At 33.3% G+C, this 18,948-nt stretch overlaps 1 protein-coding gene and 1 pseudogene across 4 annotated transcripts in view; both read right to left on the reverse strand.

Annotated features, from left to right (window-relative positions):
- Window positions 1-18,948, reverse strand: part of LOC117922025 (beta-amyrin synthase-like) — a 64,561-nt gene that overhangs the window by 4,660 nt on the left and 40,953 nt on the right. Inside the window, exons 1-2 of one of the 4 annotated variants that reach the window (XM_034839996.1) lie at window positions 778-829; window positions 421-705 (exon numbers count right to left, since the gene is read on the reverse strand). In XM_034839996.1, coding sequence (XP_034695887.1) covers window positions 421-621 — 201 coding nt within the window. In that variant the 5' untranslated portion in view covers window positions 622-705; window positions 778-829. Of the gene's footprint in view, window positions 1-420; window positions 706-777; window positions 830-18,948 lie in introns of those variants that run through there. The other 3 variants (XM_034839997.1, XM_034840000.1, XM_034839999.1) reach the window with 3 other exon arrangements.
- The window catches only part of LOC117921943, a 30,276-nt pseudogene continuing 21,535 nt past the window's right edge, over window positions 10,208-18,948 (reverse strand).

An 18,948-nucleotide genomic window follows, 5' to 3' on the forward strand; every position in this document is an offset into this window, starting at 1 on the left:
TTTTCCCATATCTCTTATAGAAGGAATTGGGTGACTCTTTATCAGTGTGCATGAAAATCTCAGCCTTTAAGCTAATTTTTGGGGTGATAAGGCCCAAAATCACCCAATAGTAGTATCCCCGATATATTTTTTCTTTTTTACTTTATGATATCATAACCTCATTTGGTGGTGAAAACATGATTCTAAAGAGGACCCCATATCTTGCGATTTTTTTGGTTCCTTTTTTCATAGAAATCATCACCCATAATCAAACAAATGGAAACAAAACAAGAAAAGCTATGTAGCTAGACTACGTAAAACAAGTAGTATGTATGCGCATGCAAGACACGTATAGTCAGTGAAAAACTGCAATCTAGGACGCAGATGACAGATCGATATCTGTTGTGATATCAAGACTTGAGATAGATGGGATCAAATCACCTGCATCCGCCAAAGGAGGTCGCTGCTGGGCTTAACCTGAAACCGGTTTTTCCAGAAATTTTCACGAGCTGCTTCGACCTCAGCTCGCTCTTCTGGGGTCCCACAGTCAGGATCAAACTCCCATATCTGCCTTCCCACGAAGTTGTTGGTGGTGTAGATGTAGGGATCATTGCCTCCATCTGCAACCTTGAGCCTCCACATTTTCTAACTCACCAAACAGACGAGATATATCTCTATATATATCTAAGTTTACAAATATGTGTGTCTCCCTTCCGAAAACACCTGCTGATCATGAAATCACCAAAAAGGTAAGACAAGCTTTTCTTTGCAGTAAAATTAAGTTAAAATGATACAGACCAAGGACAGAGAGATAGGTGCCGGGTGGGCAGAGAAGAGAGAGACTTCAGAAACTTGGAATGGCGAGTTCGAGGTGGGAATTACTCATTCATATAGAAGCACAACACCAAGTCAGTCACCAACCCCCATCACTTCTATTAATTCTTTTTTCACCCACTTCAAGTATTTAATGGAATTTTTCACCAACCCTCACCAAGTTTGTGGACTTTTTTTACTTTAAAGTATTTTTTAATTGATGTGTTAAAGCATTGAAGAATTCAATGCATGGAGAAAGTTTCAATCCGTGAATCGTTCTAACACATTAAATTTTATTTACTCTGAGGGAGGTTTATTTTCTATTAACTTCTACAATAATAAAAAAAAAATGATATCCTCTTTTTTTAAAAAAAAAAAATAAAATAAAAAAAATTCATAGATGATTTTATTCTTCAAAATACTGTCCCAACATAATTTTTACATTTATGAATGAAAATATTAATTTTTAATTTATTCTTATCCATATATATATATATATATATATATATATGTCAAAGATATTAAATTGATTTATAATTCAATTATGAATTTTGTAACATAAATTTATATATTTTTAGAAATTTATTTTGGGAGGCCAGGGACAGTCCCTGGTAGATATCAGTCATTCAATCCTAAAATTAATGTAGTTTAAAACATACATCAATTAGGTATATAGCATTTAAATTGTATCAACTAACATGTCCTCCTATCAACTAACATCAATATGAGTAGAAGTCTCAATCAACTAACATGTGAACGATTCCATTTTTATTGAAGAACAGCAAACACATCAATACCAATTCCTCCTCCTATCATTCTTGAAGAATAACAAGCACCTTTTCCTTTCCATGAAATCCATTCCAACCACCTTTACACCTGATCCTTCCTCTCCACCTTACACTCCACACTAGATTTAACAAACCAATTACTTACCTATGCCTGACAATCCCTCTCCTTCACCAGAACAACCCACACAACTTCCCACTAGCATTAACACTCATGGCTGGTCACCTCTGCAAAATTGAGGCAAAAACGTTATTTGGATCTCCATGCTAGTCCTTCTACTCATATTGAACCTAGAACTCTTAAATCAAAACTTAAACAAGAGGGTTCATATGGAGGAAGAAATAAACAACTAGAGGTTAAAAATGTCTTCTTAATTGACCATCTCAAGGAAATGATTTACAAGGAGTAACCTCCAGGGTTTGTTAACCCTAATTTTCCTTCACACGTTTGTCTTCTTAAATGTTCCCTAAATGGCCTGAAGCAAGCCTCTTAAGTTCGGTTTAAGTGTTGTTCACAAGCTCTTTTCAACTTGGTTTCTTTGATACCAAGATTGACTCATCATTATTTATTTTGCATACAAGTTCTCTAATTGTTTTAATCTTAGTTTATGCAGATGATGTTATTGCAAGAAGTAGCAACCTTTGCTATAATTCAATATATTATAACAACTTTCAACTCTAGATTTGCTTTAAAGACCTTGGCAACCTAAAATATTTCTTGGAAATTGAAGTTAAATATTTTTAAGGTGGTTTTTTATGGACTTGTATTTTTCACATACGTTCTTACTCGATAGCGAGACTCGTTTTTTAGTAAAAAATTGATTTTGAAAAAAGTTAGAGTCACCATTTATTTTTATTTAATTTTTAAAAGGAAAACAAAATAAAAAATAAATTCTAATTCTAAGAATGACCTTTTATTTGGAAAAGTATGTCTTTCAAAACTTAGTCCAAATCCAGGATTCAGGTTATCTATCGGGAAAGTACCATAAGGTAGCACTCCTCTAAGCCCTAAATAAAGGTCTCTACTAATTAAATTGAGGTAGCTATGACAATTGATTTATAAATCAATGGATGCTAAGAATCATGAGATATATATCATAGTAATAATTAATGAAAACATTATTAAAAATCACTCAAACAAGCCATGCACACTCAAAGAGTCACATCAACAAGGAAAGGAAGGAGCGTACCTTATAGCATGCTAAGCATTCTTATAAAATAACATAATGTTAACAAATAGACCGTATCAAGGAAACATTCAAAACAATACATGCATACCCAAAGAATCAAACAACAGAAAAGGAGAGGAGATATACCTTGATAGCTAGCAAAGCACTTTCATAAAATCATTTAGGGTTAGTTCATAAGTAATAATAATAACAGATATAAAATCATAGGTAAGATCTCACAATAGATACAACATATGCATATCTCAAATCATGAAATAAAGAGATGATAAGGTATGAACAAGATGAAACAAAATACAATACACATGCTTAAATTTTCAAAATTAGTTAACAAGTATTCACTCACAAAAATTAGTCTAAATAAAATATCAAAAAAAGAATTCCAAACCAAAGAAAGGGTCAACTAATGTGTATAATATGTCTACAATGTAAATCAATAATCAAAGGAGCTCAAAAGCATCCATAAAGGGGATCGAATTATAAAAACATACAGACTATCATCAATAGGGCAGAACAAGGGTATTTAAAAAATAAATCCTAAATAAATACCTAAAATTGTTATTTTATCAAAATAAAAAATGAAGAACATCTTCAATATGTTTAAATCATAATAAAAAAATTCCAAATTATTTAATTATATGCTATTCAATGCCAAATTCAATCAAGCTAAGGACACTACACAGAACATTCAACATATGATCAAAACAAAGATGTTCATGAAATAGATTCTAAAAAAAATATCTAGAAATAGAATTTCATCACAAAAAAGGACAATATCTCCTATGTCTATATTATAACCCAAAAGATCACATTATTTAATTATGTTCCATTCAATACCATATTTCATCACAATTCATATTGGTAAAAGACAAGACAAATTACAAAGCAGACAAGAATTAATTTATTTGGTGAATTTAGAAGTATGTTAAAATCACATAAAAAGTTATACAATTTCTTCAATATGATTTCATTACATGAAAAATAACAGTGAGATTAAATCATACGAGAACTTATTGAAATTCAACCAAACATGCCTTCACTATAGAACTGAGCTAGTGTAGTGGGTGTAGAAATGAAAATTTATTTCTCCTACTTGGGAGGTCATTTTTGAGTGTCACAAGGGTCTAAATTATAATTTATGAAGTTTAGATTAAGGAAAAAACATCAAAATAAATTAATGAAATCACCAAATAATTTAATTTTAAAAAACTATTTTGGGTATCCAAAATAGTGCTGAAATTAGACCTACTGAAAGACCAATTTAAATGCCTTACTTGGAAAAACATTTCAAACTCAAAAAAAAATTATTTCACATAGTTAAGAAGTTTAAAACAATTACCAAGCATTGAAAAAAATTTAAAAGGTCGCTAAGTGGTCGGATTCTAATTTACAACTTCAAAGGTGCAATGGACTAACAATAGTGGCAATAGAGAACTGATTTTTGGAAAACTTTGAATTTAGAGATTCACTAGGTCCCTTTTTAATTTTTATGAATTTATCTATGCTTCCTTAACCTCATGTGAGCATGAATAATCTCACTAAGGCTATGAATGACTCCATAGATTGGAGTTATAAATTTAATTCATGTATGAGAAAAATAAAAAATAAATGAAAACCTTTTCAAATATGCATACCAAATGAACAAGGTAGCAATTTTTTTTTAAATAGTATTCTTTTCACCTAATTGATCTAAGATAGATTTGAATATTGAACTTTCATGATTCACTTTGTTTTAGAAACAATTAAAAATACTTTCAAAATCATTAAAACGCATAAAATCATAAATCACTAAAAAGGCACCTAAAGATCATTGTGTGCTTATAAAAAATTGAGTGTTCAAAGTGAAGTGAATTGTAAGCTTGGCCCACAAGGTTTTCCAAAAATAGCTCATAAACTTGACATCGCGATCAGAAACAATAGATTGTGGTAATCCATGCAATCGAACTACTTCTTTAAAGAACAAGGCAACAACATAAGAAACATCTGAAGCCTTCTTACATGGGATAAAATGTGTCATTTTGGAAAATCTGTCAACCACAACAAATATAGAATCAAAGCCCCGTTGTGTCCTTGGTAATCCAAGTACAAAATCCATGCTCAAGTCTTCCCAAGGTTTGGATGGAATTGGTAACAGTGTATATAACCCTGTATTTTGCTTTGAACCCTTTCCTACTTGACATGCTCGACATTGTTTGATAACCTTCCAAACATCCTTCTTTAAACTAGGCCAAAAGAAGCAATCTTCTACCAAAGCAATGGTCTTATCTTGTCCAAAATGTCCACCCATTCCGCCTCCATGAAGTTCCCATATGACATGATCATGTAGGGAAGTCCTTGGTAAGCATAAACGATTTTTATAAAACAAGTACCCTTCTAAAATCTGGAAATCAATATGTGTTGCTTTTGAACCACTCAAAAGAGAGGAATAATAAACATCTCCAAAATTAGCATCATTGTCATAGCAATGCTTTAATTCTTCAAATCCAATTGTAGTGGTTAACATGTTTAGTAAGAGAAGGGTATTCCTACTAAGGGCATCAACTACTTTATTTTCAATTCCTGCATAATGCTTTAAATTAAAGGTAAATAGTTGAAGAAAACTACTCCATTTTGCATGTCGAGAGTTAAGCTTCTTTTGAGAATTAAGATATCACAAGGCTTCATGATCTGAATACAAAACAAATTCCTTGTAACTGAGATAATGTTGCCAATGCCTAATTGCTTGCACCATCGCATAGAATTCAAGATCATATGTGGAGTATTTTTTTCTTTGCCCCATTGAGCTTCTCACTAAAGAAAGCCACAGGATGTCCCTCTTGGCTAAGAACTGCTCCAATTCCCACATAGGAAGCATCACAAGCCACCTCAAATACTTTCTCAAAGTCTGGTAGACGTAGGATAGGAGGGTTCACCATCTTGGATTTGATTTCTTCAAATTCCTTGTTGGCCGCCTTGGTCCAAATAAATAAACCAGGTTTCATGCATTCAATAATTAGGGACATAATAACACTGAAATTTCGTATAAATCGTCGATAGAATGTAGCCATTCCATGGAAGCTTCGCACCTCATGGATATTTGTTGGTATTGGCCAATCAACAATAGCTTTGATATTCTCCGGATCTATTTCAACATCCTCATAAGACATAACAAAGCCAAGAAATACAACACTAGGGCTCATGAAAGTACATTTTTTCAAATTAATGTAAAATTTTCAACCCTAAAAGTGTGCAGTACTTGCTTCAAGTGTTCCTCATGATCTTCACAAGATCGACTATAGATAAGAATATCATCAAAATAGACAACAACAAACCGTCCAATAACCCGCATGAAGGTATGGAGCATTGGTTAGTCCAAACGGCATGACTAACCACTAATACAATCCATCCTTAGTTTTGAAAGATGTCTTCCATTCATCCCTTAGTCTAATACGTTTTTGATGATATCCACTTCTTAGATCAATCTTTGAGAAGATTACTGATCCAACCATCATATCTAGCATGTCATCAAGTCTTGGAATTGGAAATCGATACTTAATTGTGATTTTGTTGATTGCACGACTATCCACACACATCCGCCATGATCCATCATTCTTTGGTGTTAGTAGGGTAGGATCTCCACAAGGACTTAGGCTTTCATGAATAAAGCCTTTAGTAAGTAATTCCTCAACTTGCCTTTTCAATTCAGCATGCTCTATTGGATTCATTTTCTAGGCTGGTAAATTTGGTAATGATGCACCGGGAATCAAATCAATGGCATGTTGTACGTCACGCATAGGAGAAAGTTGATTAGGTAACTTTGCAGGCCACAAGTCAGAAAAGTCATCAAGATTTTACGTAAGTTTGCTGGATATTCCTTATCTTGTTCTTTAAATTCTTCCACTTTCCGAGCCATTAAAACAAAAATAACTTTAGTTTCCTTGCTCTCATTTTTAAATTGACACATAATAAGTACTTTTTTTGGTTGTGCATTCTCCTTTGACTTCTTAATTGGAGGGACTTCTTTCATTGGACGAAGGATCTTCTTACGTCCGTTGTGTATGAGAGCATATGTATTTTCATAGCCATCATGTTGAACTCTTCTATCAAAGAGCCAAGGTCTTCCAAGTAAAATATGACTTACTTTAATGGGTAAGACCTCACACCATACAGACTCTTCAAAGTCCTTACCAAAAAGGAATGTTACTAAGCAGCGAAAACTTACCGGGATAGAGGTGTCATTAACCCATGCTACTCTGAATGGATTTGGATGTCTCTCTATTTTAAGGTTTAGCTTCTCAACAAGTTCTTATGAAGCTATGTTCAAATTGCTACCTCCATCAATGATCATGGTGCATAATCTCCCTTGGCAAGAAATACGTGTCTGGAAAATGCTAGTACGCCGCTAATCTTTTTCTCCTTTTACTTTTGGGATAGTTAATAAAGGTCGTACTACAAGACTATGTCCTTCCGTCATACCATCATAGTAGTCACATTCTTCACTAACTTCATCTTCATTGTAGGTCTCTTATTCCTTTGGGTAACTTTCCAATTCAGATTCTGGTTCTTCAACACAAAAGTGTAAACCTTTGGTTGGGCATACAACATCATAATGACCATGCCCACCACACTTAAAGCATAAAGGAGTCACGTCTACTTTTCTATCTCCAATACTCATTGAAGTTTTACCCTTATTACCATTCTTATGAGTCATATTCGAAGTTTGTTGAGTGTTGTCCCCACCATTCACATGATTAGAAGTTTTGAAGTTTGATGTGCTTAAAGGTTTGCTTGTTGTCCTATTGGAGAAAATGCTCTCAATTTGTGGACTTGGACGCTTGGAAACTTGAAATTTGAGGCCATCTTCTATTTTGAGGGCTAGTTGATAAGCGTCATCTACGGTATAAGTGTGTGTATCTATCATCTCAAGTTGAATCTCCATTCGAAGCCCAGCTTTGTAGCGTGCTGCAAGTTGATCATCACTTTCCCGCATTTGATTTCGAATGCTCAATTCATGGAATTCTTCTGTATATTCTTCAATAGACTTGGTACCTTGTTTAAGGGAAAACAATTTTGTATACATAAGTTGTTCATAATCAGTTGGGAGAAAGTGCTCCTTCATCTTCAACTTCATCTCGTCCCATGTGTCAATAGGCAGTTGGCCAGTTCTATGAACTTGATTCTCAATATTATGCCACCATAGACGTGCTGCTCTTTTCAACTTTGCCTTCACAAAACGAACTTTTATATTTTCGGGCATTGCATACCAATCAAAGTAATCTTCCATTGACATAATCCAATCAAGAAAAGTTGTTGGATTTAGTTTTCCATAAAATTCAGCAACTTCATGACATACCTTTTTTGTCACATCATCATCTAGCTCAAAAAGTTTGGCCCTTCTTTGATTCCCCATCATAAAATTGTCTTGTTCTTCGCATGATCAACTTGACAATTGTATAAATTGATGACTTGCGATATCTTCTTGAATTGATTGTTTTTCTTGACTTTTTTCTAGTAACTTCATGATTTCATCAAGTTTTCTATTTAGTTGTATTATAGCATCTTGATGGGATTGTTGTGTGGCTGAAATTTCCTCTAAGCGTATTGTAGCGGCATCTTGGTTGCTAATAGTTTTTTTGGAACTCATGCTTGCATAAGTTGCTCTGCTCCTTAATTGCATATGCCTTCAAGCCAAGAACTTTGGCTTTGATACCAAAATTGATGTAGGACAACCCTAGGATGGTCGCTTACACTCAAGGGTAGGTGGGCTAGGGTTTTATTTTTAGGGTGTAAGGAGAGGAACAAGGAATAAATTTTATGGTAGAGAAAATTATAAGATAAGAAATAGAGAGAAAGAAGAAACAATGAAGAAAAGATGAAAAACCTTAGAGCCTCACCAAGGCCTTCTAGGAGTCTCACCTAGAAGAAAATCAATGGAATCTCACCATTGAGGGTTGCAACCTTGCAATGAAAGAAAATATAATATTATTCATATTAATTCATTCCTTTGATTTACATGGATTAGCCTATTGATAGGCTTCTCTATGAAATCCAAAGTCTACTAGGACTCTAATAACCTATTATGATTCTAATTCTAATTATAACATCCAAAGTCTATTAGGACTCTAATAACCTATCATGACTCAAATTCTAATTATATTATAACTCAACTAGCTAATCCTAATTAGATTCCAACAAATACCAATCCCAATTCAATTCTAATTAATATTAATCCCACTTAAAATTTACTTAGATCTTCACTTCTTCCTTGAATAAACTTTAAAAGGCTTTCCCCCATCAAGGCATCTATGTCTATGATGGATTTTATAGATTGAGGGAATGTTAAGTGCCTTTTCTTTTTCTGATCTTTTGCTTGGTGCCCTTTGCATTCTCCATGTCTACTCTGGTGTACCCTTGTTATGGCTTGTTTGTAGCTTCTTTTTATATATATCGACCATGGCTTACCCAAAAAAATAAAAAATAAGAAAGAAAGAAACGCTTTTTGTTTGGACTGTTTGTCCCCTCGCTTCAACTTCATTTCTTATGGCAAATAAAGAAAGTTAGGTATGAGATTCTGAATTCATTATGTTTAAAATCTAGTTTTTAGAGTGCATGATATACATTGTGAGCCTAAATCCTACAAACTTAAGCTTTTAGAAAAAAAATTTTATAAGAGGTCACGTATTCGAACCTAACCACATGTTTATTTCCCCACTTTATTATTAAGCTTAAAGGAGGTTGTTTGTAGTTTGTTTATCTATGGACCTATATGGGCATGTGTGTGCCTATGTGTTTCTCTAGGTGCAGGTTTGGAGCTGCATGTGAAGAAGGATGTTGAAGTGCATAATATACATTGTAAGCTTTTAGAATTGGTTGTCTAAAACCAGTCGACTAGGAAGCAAAAACTTTTCTTAAAAATCAATACCATTTCTATTATAACCACTTTTTGTTTGCAAACAAATGCATATATATGGGGTGAAGTCTAAAGAATTTCAAAGCTAAATGTACAAGCCAGATACATAATCAACCATGAGTTTTATTTGATTATCATTCAATGGCATCAATCATTTTTAGAGAGATGGGATAGGAGAAAACCAATGATTTCTCAGTAACTGATACCTTACCCAAAAATCCTTAAGGAAGGATTTATAACTAGTAAAGACTATCAGTTTATAAACTTTGTGCATCAGCAATTAAGTCTTCTACATGAACTATGTATGAATGTGTAACTATTTAAAATATTCAAATGAACAAGAAGGTTTATTAACTTTTTTTCCATAATTAAGGGATGCAATTCAATCAATGGAATGTTGTTTACTCCGAACTATTCATATAAATTTATTTGTCCACTGCCGTGAATATAGACCATATTCTGCACTTTCCAAAAATCCTAATCTTTAAAATGCGAGAACACTCATTGTTCTATACCATAGATATGTCAGTTCTAACACCCATACCTATACCCGCTCAATATTTCCATACCATAACATTTGCAGCATCAAACAATTGCTCCATATCTAATGGTTCCCCAAAGGTTTTCAATGGAAGTTTAGTTAGGAAAAATTTCAAATCTCCAGGACAATCTTCTAAGACCTTGAAAACAAAGTATGAATAGTTAAGTAAAATCATTATGGAAAACTACTAATATACATAGGTGATTTATGAGATCAAACTTCAATAGCAAGATGAACCTGAGAATTTTTTATGAATTCGTGTGCTTTCCTTAAAGTCAGACCATACTCTTCACCTAGGTTTGTTGAAATAATTGCTTGAACAGCAAAAGAAGTATCCCATAATTGACTTCCATTATAACCCTGCAGTAAACTTATTATGTATAACAGATGGATAATAAAATTCAATAATTTCCAAGGAATAAAATACATAATCTGCCTTTACAACACGCCACTATGAATGGATACATCCACCAGAAATAGTAATATAACAATTCTCCATAACATATAAAATGGAAATGGCACTCTGAGATAAACTAGAAAGAGATTAATACTACTTATGGACCTGTATTTTCATGCCGTCTTCAGCAATCCACAAATAATAAAAAATTCTTGGAATATGCAACTTAAAGGCCTCTGGCTTTGGATCTTCAATCCAGCAACGAAGCATATTTAACACCTATTCAAATCAGATAATAGGAAATCAAGACCTTCATGGAACAGAAAAGAACAGACAATTAGATCAAGAGCACCTGAGTAGAGTGGTAGAACTAAAGAAGCTAACTGGTTTAGTTCTTAATGAATAGTAATCAGTACATTTATTGAACTTAGTAATCACTACATTTATTGCAGTTCAAAGGACCTTTCTATACTTCACATGTACCTTGTTCATAGGCCCTATGCATATATACCGTGTATTCTCATCTTCATAGTGTACATGTTGCATTATAGAGCATAAAACCTTCTCTCTCAACTTGTTTCCGGGCCAATGCCCCAGAATAGGCTCAAGCACCTTATGAAGAGATGCCCATAGGATATCCTGAACCAGTGGATGTGGATAGTATAGATCTTCCTGCCAATAATTGTAAAGATAAATATCAAAATCAACTGGGAGCCTAAAGCATAAGAAAGATGCAATTGATCTTCTTCATAAATTTCCTTCTTAAATGCTTATTAAAATGATGTCATCATCATGAAACTGCAAATCAAATAAATTCTGAGGAAAAAAAAATGATTGAAAATCAAAATGCATATTGCTGGTTGACTTGATTTAGAATTTTAAGGAAATATAACAATTGAACCACAACAAAAACCAGAATTTAGTTGTAAATTGTATACAATAGACTCCCATTCTTCATTAGGTGAATTACTTTCAAAAGATTGGCTCATTTTTGCAAGAGAACCTATTTCTTTTCAACCTCTGTTTTTGTTTGGTTGTAAGTTCTCAGCAACACAACATCTTCCATTTTAGGAAAACCCTATCACCAAAAGCCACAAAAGGATTAGAAGCTAACTTATTTTAATAGGCCCAATGATTTAAGAAACATTATTAAGATGGCTTTCTCATCCATTACTACAAAAATTCCCTCCATTGTAGGCAACTACGAAAATTCCTAGTATGTCTCATCATGCCAAACACATTTCAAATGGGCCATACACATGTTAATCAAAGCCACCGTAAATAATATTTTTTTTGCACAAGACTTGATCAAGGAACCATAGAAGCTTCAGTCTAAAAATATTATCTCTATTGGAGTAAATAAATAAATAAATAAATAAATTTAAAAACTAAGGTTGAATATAGTGAACTTTACATGGAGTTAAAATAGACAATGACAAAAAAAAAAAAAAAAAAAAAAAAAAAAAAAAAAAAAAAAACTCCATAATTAGATCAAGATGCCAACATGACTAAGCAACTCTTGCTTATATCTATGTTATTTTTAGGAAGAAGCATATATGGCACGACCACCCTTTCATCCTTAGTGAAGGGAGAGTTATGCATGGGGTATGGACTAAAAGCAATCCACCAAAGTACAATTGGAACACTTTGGTGTTGCATTTTTGTACTTTCAGCAATAGAGCTTCAGTTAGATAGTACAACACAGGCCCATAGTACCACTTCTTTTTTTACTATCATACTTGTTGACAACACAAAATAAAATTTTCAAGGTCAGAAAAACATCTACTGGATTTCTCACATAGATCCAATCAATGTATCTCCTTGGAATCAGAGAGGTGAGATCAAGACATGGGGAAAATTACTTCACAATGAAGATACTCCTTGATCTTCTTACAAATAACAAGTATGCTTCAGAATGGAGAGAAACTTGTAGACATCCCAGTGATGGTTAACATAAAATCTATCAGCAACTAAAAGGATAAATTTTAAGGGGATAAACTTGTAGATCATCCATATACAAGGATACTGATCAAAAGCACAGTACAAGAGCTAAAATAGCATCATAAGGGGATGGTAAAAGTTAAAAGCATGAGTTTGGAAGGAGAAAATATGCTAACCAACCTTGGAACATTGATTGCGGGTTTGATTCCAATCTACTTCTTGATAAGGGACTATGTACAACTCCTTTCTCAAAGAAATAATTGTGGGTGTAATTGGACCAATAAACCTCTTCCCATATATGTATGACATGGGCAAATACACCATTCGACAATGACACCACATCCGTCCTATAGATAAAAATTCGAAAGTTTACCACCGACAAATAAAATCCTGCTTGCATCAAGATAAAATCAACCTGAAAAGCTACCTAATTTATTGGTAACTTGTTTGTCAAGGAGAATAAAATTAAAGTCTTTAATAAAGTGGAAACAGAACCCAATTCTGGTAACAGGGGAGAAAAAAACTCGAGCAAAGTAATTAAACAATTAGTTAAAGCTTTGATTGTAATGAATTAAGGAATAAAGAGGACACTCTAGGGGAAAATCCCAAAAAATATAAATAAAATTAGCAAGAACCCAAATGCGAGGAAAATATTTTTTTAAAAATAATTAAACTAGCCATTTCAAAGTCTAGGATTCAATTTAAAGAAACCTCCTTGCTCCATAGTTTGCTTCTATTCTCTAACATGAAGAATAAAATTAGATACTACAGCTTTCCTCTAACGTAAGATTCTTGTCCTAGTTGTCCAAAAGCAATTTTGATTCTCCAATCCTTCATTATGCATTACAATCATCTCCACTTATATTTTCTAGCCATTTGACTTTCCCCACTAGTTAGAATCTTTGTTATGCATCAAGTTGAGATGATTAATAACTTCTTCTGCAGCTAACCATGATCCTTTACACCTCATTGCAGGAGACTTATATTCATATCCATATTTATATTTACATTTATATTTACACACACACACACACAGTGAGAGAGAGAGACCTGGATGAACAGGAAGAATGTAAGGACATAGCCACACTTCTGGTGGGAGTGGATTATTCCCAGACCATTCATATGCTCTAAGTACCTGTGGCCAGCAGAAGCAGATCAAATGTCAACTCATAGTTGCAAAACAATTAATATTTTAGCTCAAGCCAAAAGTTTTGAGTTCATACAGAAAACCACATTTTCCCGCAAGAAGTTATTGAAGTTGCACCCCCATGGTCCAAGATCCATTTTCACCTCTTTTCCATTGCTCCTTCTGCACTAAAAGCTCCTTCACCAAGTAATCTTAGAGTAACATAGATTAGCACAGTACCAAACATGGTGCTCGGGCCCTCAATGTGTAGCCCCCAACCTCCATCTTTGTTCTGCAACAAAATGTGTTATCCCTTTAATTGCTTTTGTTTCTTCACTAGAAATGTCAAAGCTAGCCAAGTAAAGGGTAAAAGGCTTCATTTGGTTGAATTTTTTAGCTTCCCATCAAAATAATAGCACTTTACATGAGTATGTAGAAAGAATAATGTTAAGAAAGTACTTGTCTCAAAATGATATCAAAAGAAACTTATGACAACACAATAATTTATGTTAATATCTTTGTCATTAGATTCTTGAATCCTATAAAATGAAAGAGAGAAGTGACAGTTAAATTACACTTCTACAAAAGCTTCACATGGTATCAGATCATGGAACCATAACTCTAACATTATGTTAGACTACTGTTTGACCCAAAAACTAAAGTTCTTATGCAAGTGGTACTTTAACAGCAACAAAAGACTGTGATTCTTAAGAGTGCCAAAATATAGGAAAATAATATTGCCTAATGATTGAAAATGAAGATAACCTTGAACTCTCAGTGGTATCTTTGCCACAAAATAAAGGTAAAATGAGTGGAAACAAAAGAAAGAAGTAGGCAACAAGAAAGAGATACAGACCTGGCCTTGTTTTCCAGAAGATGGGAATTCCCAGCAAGGAATGAGAGATGGGTATTGACTGGGAATGGAAGAGAGAAAGTTTCAGGAAGTGGGAATGGTGAGTTCCTTATGGGAAATCAAACATTTATATAGAAGCAGAACACCAAGTCACCCACTCCATCATACTACCTTATTTTTTTTCACTCAACTTTCAGATTGTGGAAGTCAATGTAGAGTAAAAACAGAAAACACGTTTTTAGACTTTTAACTGTTAAACAAACAAATTAGTGGTCTTTCCAATAATCAATCAAGATTTTTTTTTCTTTTCTTTATGGTTGGTTGGTTGGCTATCCCTTGTGGGGAAAGTGTAATATGTTTAAATAAAATTTTGCATAGATTCTAATATTTGTAGAGAACCAAAACTAGTCAAGTAACCCTTTTTTGGAATTTTTATCCTCCCCACTGGCTTCATATAAATTCGACATTTTGTTTTCATCTCAACATGGAGTCTAGTATAGGTATCTATGGAGTTACTATCTCTTTCTCTCTCTCTCTCTCATCACCATAATACCTAGCTATCAATCTCTCTTTGTCCATGTTAAGGTATGATCACAACAGTACCTATCAAAGTCCAAACCTGGACCATTGAATCTCTCTCTCTCTCTCTCTCTCTCTCTCTCTATATATATATATATATATATATATATATACAAGAATAATACAACATTATATAAAAGAAAAATCAAAATTTTGAAGGAAAATATTAAGATACCACTATCATAATATCCATCAAAATCTAAATCCAAACTATTAAATATATATGGTGAAATCTAATTTATTGAATGAAAGTACAAACAAATAAGATTAAGATATAAGTGTATAAGCAAATAGAACACCAGTACAAATAATGAAACTTAAAAATATATATATTATGACATTATCAAATTGATGATGTTTTTTCAATATCTATAAAACAAACACCACTTTATATCGAAGATAACCCCAAATCCTAATAAAAATAAATTATATCTTATATCTTAAAAGAATGATTTTTTTTTCTTCTAAACATGGCCTATGACATTTTAAAAAGTATATATATGTCTTAAAGGTCGATTGAGGGCACAAGATAATAGCATAAAGGCAAAGGCTCACTATAATACAAGTCCCATGCAAGGAAAAGTTTACGTATGAAAATTATGCCCTACATAGGCAGAGTTTAAAAAAAAATGATAATAATGAGTAATGTTGAATCAACATGGCATGTTTATTCTTCGCCAGATGGCTTCAGTCTGAGCAAACTTGCACTCTCACTCTCAAGAAGGTAACAGTATTCAAACGCCATTCAAAATTCAAACCCAACAAAATCATGCATATAAAAAAACACAAAAATAATCTATGAAGGTAGATAAAAGCTAGGATGGTTGAAATTCAAAGGGATGAAATCTTTCCACTTTAGAAAATTAATCCCTCACATTTTTTCAACCTAAACAAATACTTATTTTTGACAAAAATGTCTTCATCTTTTTCTTGTAAAAGTAATCATTTCTTTTAAAACATACATGTAAATAATGAAAAGGTTGAAGGGTATTTATGTCAAAAATGGGTTACTTTTCAAGTTAAAAAATTAGGGAGGTTTGTTTTACAAATTTGGTGTTGTAAAATAAGGACAAATATAATACAAATCAAAGTAGTAGAGATAAAATATATCTTACTTTGGTAATAATATATAATAGAGAAGAAGGAATTAGAGAAGAGAGTTGAGAAAGTTGAGAGAATGAGAGAAAGTAAGAAATTTATTTCTTGCTTAGGGATACATATTACAGGGGATGGGAAGCCCTTTTATAGGCTTTCCAAATGGCTTTCATTAATATTCCCATTAATGAATATTAATGGAAATCATAAATAACATTAATGGTTTCCATTAATGAGTATTAATGGAAGTCATAAATAACACTTGATTAACATTTATTATAATTAATGTGGTGGCATTCATTACTTTAGTTATAACACTCCCCCTTAGATGTCCACCACATTGAAGAATATGCCACATTAAAACCTTGCTAGTAAAAAACCCTTTGGGAAAAACCTAGCGAAGGAAAAAGAGTGCAATATTCTTATAATTCTTTAAGTTGCTCTTGGTATGTTAGGACTACCTCGTTAAAAACCTTGCCAGTAAAACCCAGTAGGACAAAACCTGGAAGAAGGAAAAAAGAGTATAGTACACTAACACCCTTTTATAAGCATACTTCCCCTCATGTCGATATCCTTGAGTTAACGCATTCCAATCTTGTGTATTAACTTATTAAATATTGAGGTTGGCAACGATTTTGTGAATAAATCTGCTAGATTATCACTTGAGTGTATTTGTTACACATTAATTTCACTACTCTTCTAGTGTTCATGTGTATAAAAGAATTTTGGTGAAATGTGTTTAGTTCTATCTCCTTTAATATAACCCCTTGTTATTTGTGCAATGCATGTAGCACCTTTGATAGAGGAGAGTCCACATGATTCCGAATATGCTAGATCATAGATCATAGCCATATACATTCACGACTTGCTTCATGAATTGCCAGTATTTATGAATGATTTGATGATGTGGCCACCATTGTTTGTTGGACAGATCTCCATGAAATAGCAGTACCATTGCTATTAAACACATACCATGTTTGTGACCTACCTTTATGTGATCTGAAAGATATCCTACATCTGCATATCCAAGCAATTGTAGCTTTGATTCCCTTGAGTAAAATAAACCCATATCAGTAGTTCTGCGAAGATAACGCAATATATGTTTGATACCATTCCAATGTCTTCGAGTTGGAGCGGAACTGTATTTTGCTAATAAATTGACAGAAAAAGCAATGTCTGGATGTGTACAATTGGCAAGATACACAAGTGCACCAATAGCACTAAGATATGGTACTTCAAGACCAAGTAACTCTTCATTTTTTTCGCAAGGACGAAATGGGTCCTTTTTCACATCAAGTGATCAGACAACCATTGGAGAACTTAAAGGATGCGCTTTATCCATACAAAAATGCTTCAAAACTTTCTTAATGTATGTTGATTGATGTACTAAAACTCCATTTGGAAAATGCTCGATCTGCAGGTTGAGACAAAATTTTGTTTTTCCAAGATCTTTCATCTCAAATTCCTTTTTCAAGTAATTTGTTGTTCTTGTGAGCTCTTCAGGAGTTCCAACAAGATTTAAGTCATCAACATACACTGCAATAATTGCAAATTCCGATTTCTAATTTCTTAATGAAGATGCATGGGCATATAGGGTTATTCACATACCCATCTTTTAGCAAGCATTCACTAAGGCAATTGTACCACATGCGTCCAGATTTCTTTAATCCATACAAGGATCGTTGTAACTTGATTGAGTACATGCTACGAGGCTTTGTACTATTTGCTTCAGACAATTTAAATCCTTCAGGGATTTTCATGTATATATCATTATTCATGGATTCGTATAAATATGCTGTAATAACATCCATGAGACGTATAATCGGTTCTTCTGAGATTGCTAAACTAATTAAGAAACGAAATGTGATTGCGTCCATGATGGGAGAATATGTTTCCTCGTAGTCAATACCAGGTCTTTGTGAGAAACCTTGTGCTACTAATTGCGCTTTATATCTTATGATCTCATTATTCTCATTGCGCTTTCGTACAAATACCCATTTTTACCCAACAGGCTTTACATCTTCATGTGTTTGGACTACAAGTCCAAAAACTTCTCATTTTGTTAATGAGTTTAACTCTGCTTGTATAGCTTCTTTCCATTTTAGCCAATCATTTCTATATCGACATTCTTCCACATTTCGTAGTTTGGGATCTTGATAATTTCTTATGATATCAGAGGCCACTTGGAAAACAAAAATATTATTAATAACAATATTATTTCGATCCCATTTTTTTCCCGTGTGTACATAACTTATTGAGATCTCACAATTTTCAGGTACTTGTGCCTCTTCAGGGGCTTCTCGTTCAATATGTGGTTCTTCAGGGGCTTCTTGTTCAATATGTGCCTCTTTAGGGGCTTCTTGTTCAATATGTGCCTCTTCAGGGGCTTTCTGCATTATTTGTGCCTCTTCTAGGGCTATAGATTTATCAATTTTAAACTAATCATTCATTTTGATGGCCTTGTCTAGAGTGCCAAGTTTTTATTGGGTTCTCCTCTTCTAAGGAGTTACATCCTTTGAGCCAACAGGTCTACCACACTTCCGGCATATCTTAGATTCATTTGTTAACTGTCCTACAAGGACATCAATCCGTGCTGGAGTATTTGCAGTCGGGATATATGACTTTATCACTTTCTTTGTATCAATGAATGCATCTGGTAATTGATTTGCAAGATTTTTCAAATGAATGATCATTTGAACTTCTAGTTCACATTGATTTGTACGAGGATCAAGATGGGTCATAGTAGATGCCTTCCAACTAATT

The sequence above is a fragment of the Vitis riparia genome, chromosome 9, assembly GCF_004353265.1.
Source record: "Vitis riparia cultivar Riparia Gloire de Montpellier isolate 1030 chromosome 9, EGFV_Vit.rip_1.0, whole genome shotgun sequence".
Lineage (NCBI taxonomy): Eukaryota > Viridiplantae > Streptophyta > Magnoliopsida > Vitales > Vitaceae > Vitis > Vitis riparia.